Raw genomic sequence first — 1,631 nt, 5'->3', positions numbered from 1 at the left:
CATTTCTTGCTGAAAAAGCGATGCTGGACCCTTCGAGCCAAATGGGCCCACAAGTGCAACCTTGTTGTAACAACAACGAAGTTTAGAATCCAATCAAAGTTAGCCACAATACTCTGTGGAATCATACCAAACTCAAACTAAATAAATACATTCTAGAACCAAACTACTGGGAAATATCTCTGTTTTGCACTTAAAGCGTGGAAATTTCTTTAGCCTGTTTGAAGGAACACGAACAATAAGAACAAAAATGGCATATAATAGAAACGAGACATTTGGATAACAATTTGAACGACAGCAAAACATCACAATCGATGTAGCAACCACTTAATACATCAGGCTTCCAAGTTCCAACATCATATCCTCAGTTTTCACAAAGAAGAAAATACAATAAAGATAACACATCTATAAAATGTTCAGAAAAATTAGACTTACTCTGTGCAGGTATGTGTCAGAATCTTCGGGCATGTCATAGTTGAAGACGATGTTAACTCGTTCGATATCCATGCCGCGCCCGAACAAGTTGGTCGCCACGAGGATTCGACGCTCAAAGTTCTTGAACTGGTTGTATCGTTTCAGCCTGGGCAGAAATACATTTTTTTAAACGTGTTAAGAGAATTTGAACAAAAAGGCAGGGACTTGTACACAGCTTGAATAGTCCTGCTGATTTTTCCAGGTCTATTGTCATAGTCGAAACATTTGCCCGACAAAATTGTGGACACAGTCTTTCTTATTGGCTACACTGCTAATTTTGACAGTTGTTATCAGGCCATGCAATTTGAACCAAGAAAGATTACATGTTTTCTGTAACAGCACAGCAACAGAGAACCCCCTCTCTTCAACTTCAAAGTCTTTTTCTTCAACATTACAACTAGCTCTGTTTCGTGGAGTCATGTTCATATATGCATGCTTGGCCACCATTGTTTAGCCTGTTTGCATGCTTGACCACCATTGTTAGACAAATTTGTATTAGAAAGTTTAGCAGACACAGTTGTCAGGGATTTGTTTGTTGAAAGTAGTTTTTAAGCTCACCTCTCCTCCTGGCCCATGGCCCTGTGGATGGCGATAGCGGGGAAGTTCTGCTCCACCAACAGCTGGGCGAGTGCGATGCAACGCTGCACGGACTTCACGAATATCACCACCTGCACGCAAACAGTCACACAACCCGTTACCACCAAAAACAGGCTACAACATAGAGATTTAGGTATACACATTTTGTGAATGCTTAAGTATTTCTGGTTATCTAGAGATCTTTTGACATAGACAAATGACTCCTATTAAATGTGTTTGCAGAACTCTGTACTATACATGCAGTGAAATAAATAGTACTTTTTGAATCTAGCTTGTTCCATGAGCTACAGCAAGGTGAATTGATTTTACATAAATGACAATAAGCATTACTGAATAATGCTTTTCACAGCCTTTCCACAGGTCAGGTCACTAAAAGGGATGCCCAGAGACTTCAAGTGCCCATACCATGCTAGATTGTAGAAGACACTGGACTAAGTCTATGGGCAGCTGAAGCTATGGCTCTGGACCATGCAATACGAACCAATCTAAACAAGATTACCAAAGGAACCTGGACAGGTCCTTATACAGCCCCTTTCCACTAGGACAGCACTCTCGCAGGACTC

The 1,631-nt window shown here is 40.8% G+C and overlaps 1 protein-coding gene across 1 annotated transcript in view; it reads right to left on the bottom strand.

Annotated features, from left to right (window-relative positions):
* The window catches only part of LOC118420743 (spliceosome RNA helicase DDX39B), a gene marked incomplete in the record, with an annotated part of 12,846 nt that overhangs the window by 2,889 nt on the left and 8,326 nt on the right, over positions 1-1,631 (bottom strand). Inside the window, 2 exon segments of the mRNA XM_035827702.1 lie at positions 433-577; positions 1,030-1,139. Coding sequence (XP_035683595.1) covers positions 433-577; positions 1,030-1,139 — 255 coding nt within the window.

The sequence above is a fragment of the Branchiostoma floridae genome, chromosome 8 (genome assembly GCF_000003815.2).
Source record: "Branchiostoma floridae strain S238N-H82 chromosome 8, Bfl_VNyyK, whole genome shotgun sequence".
Taxonomy (NCBI): Eukaryota; Metazoa; Chordata; class Leptocardii; order Amphioxiformes; family Branchiostomatidae; genus Branchiostoma; species Branchiostoma floridae.
Note: the sequence above shows the minus strand (reverse complement) of the source record. Positions and strands in the feature narration are given on the sequence as shown.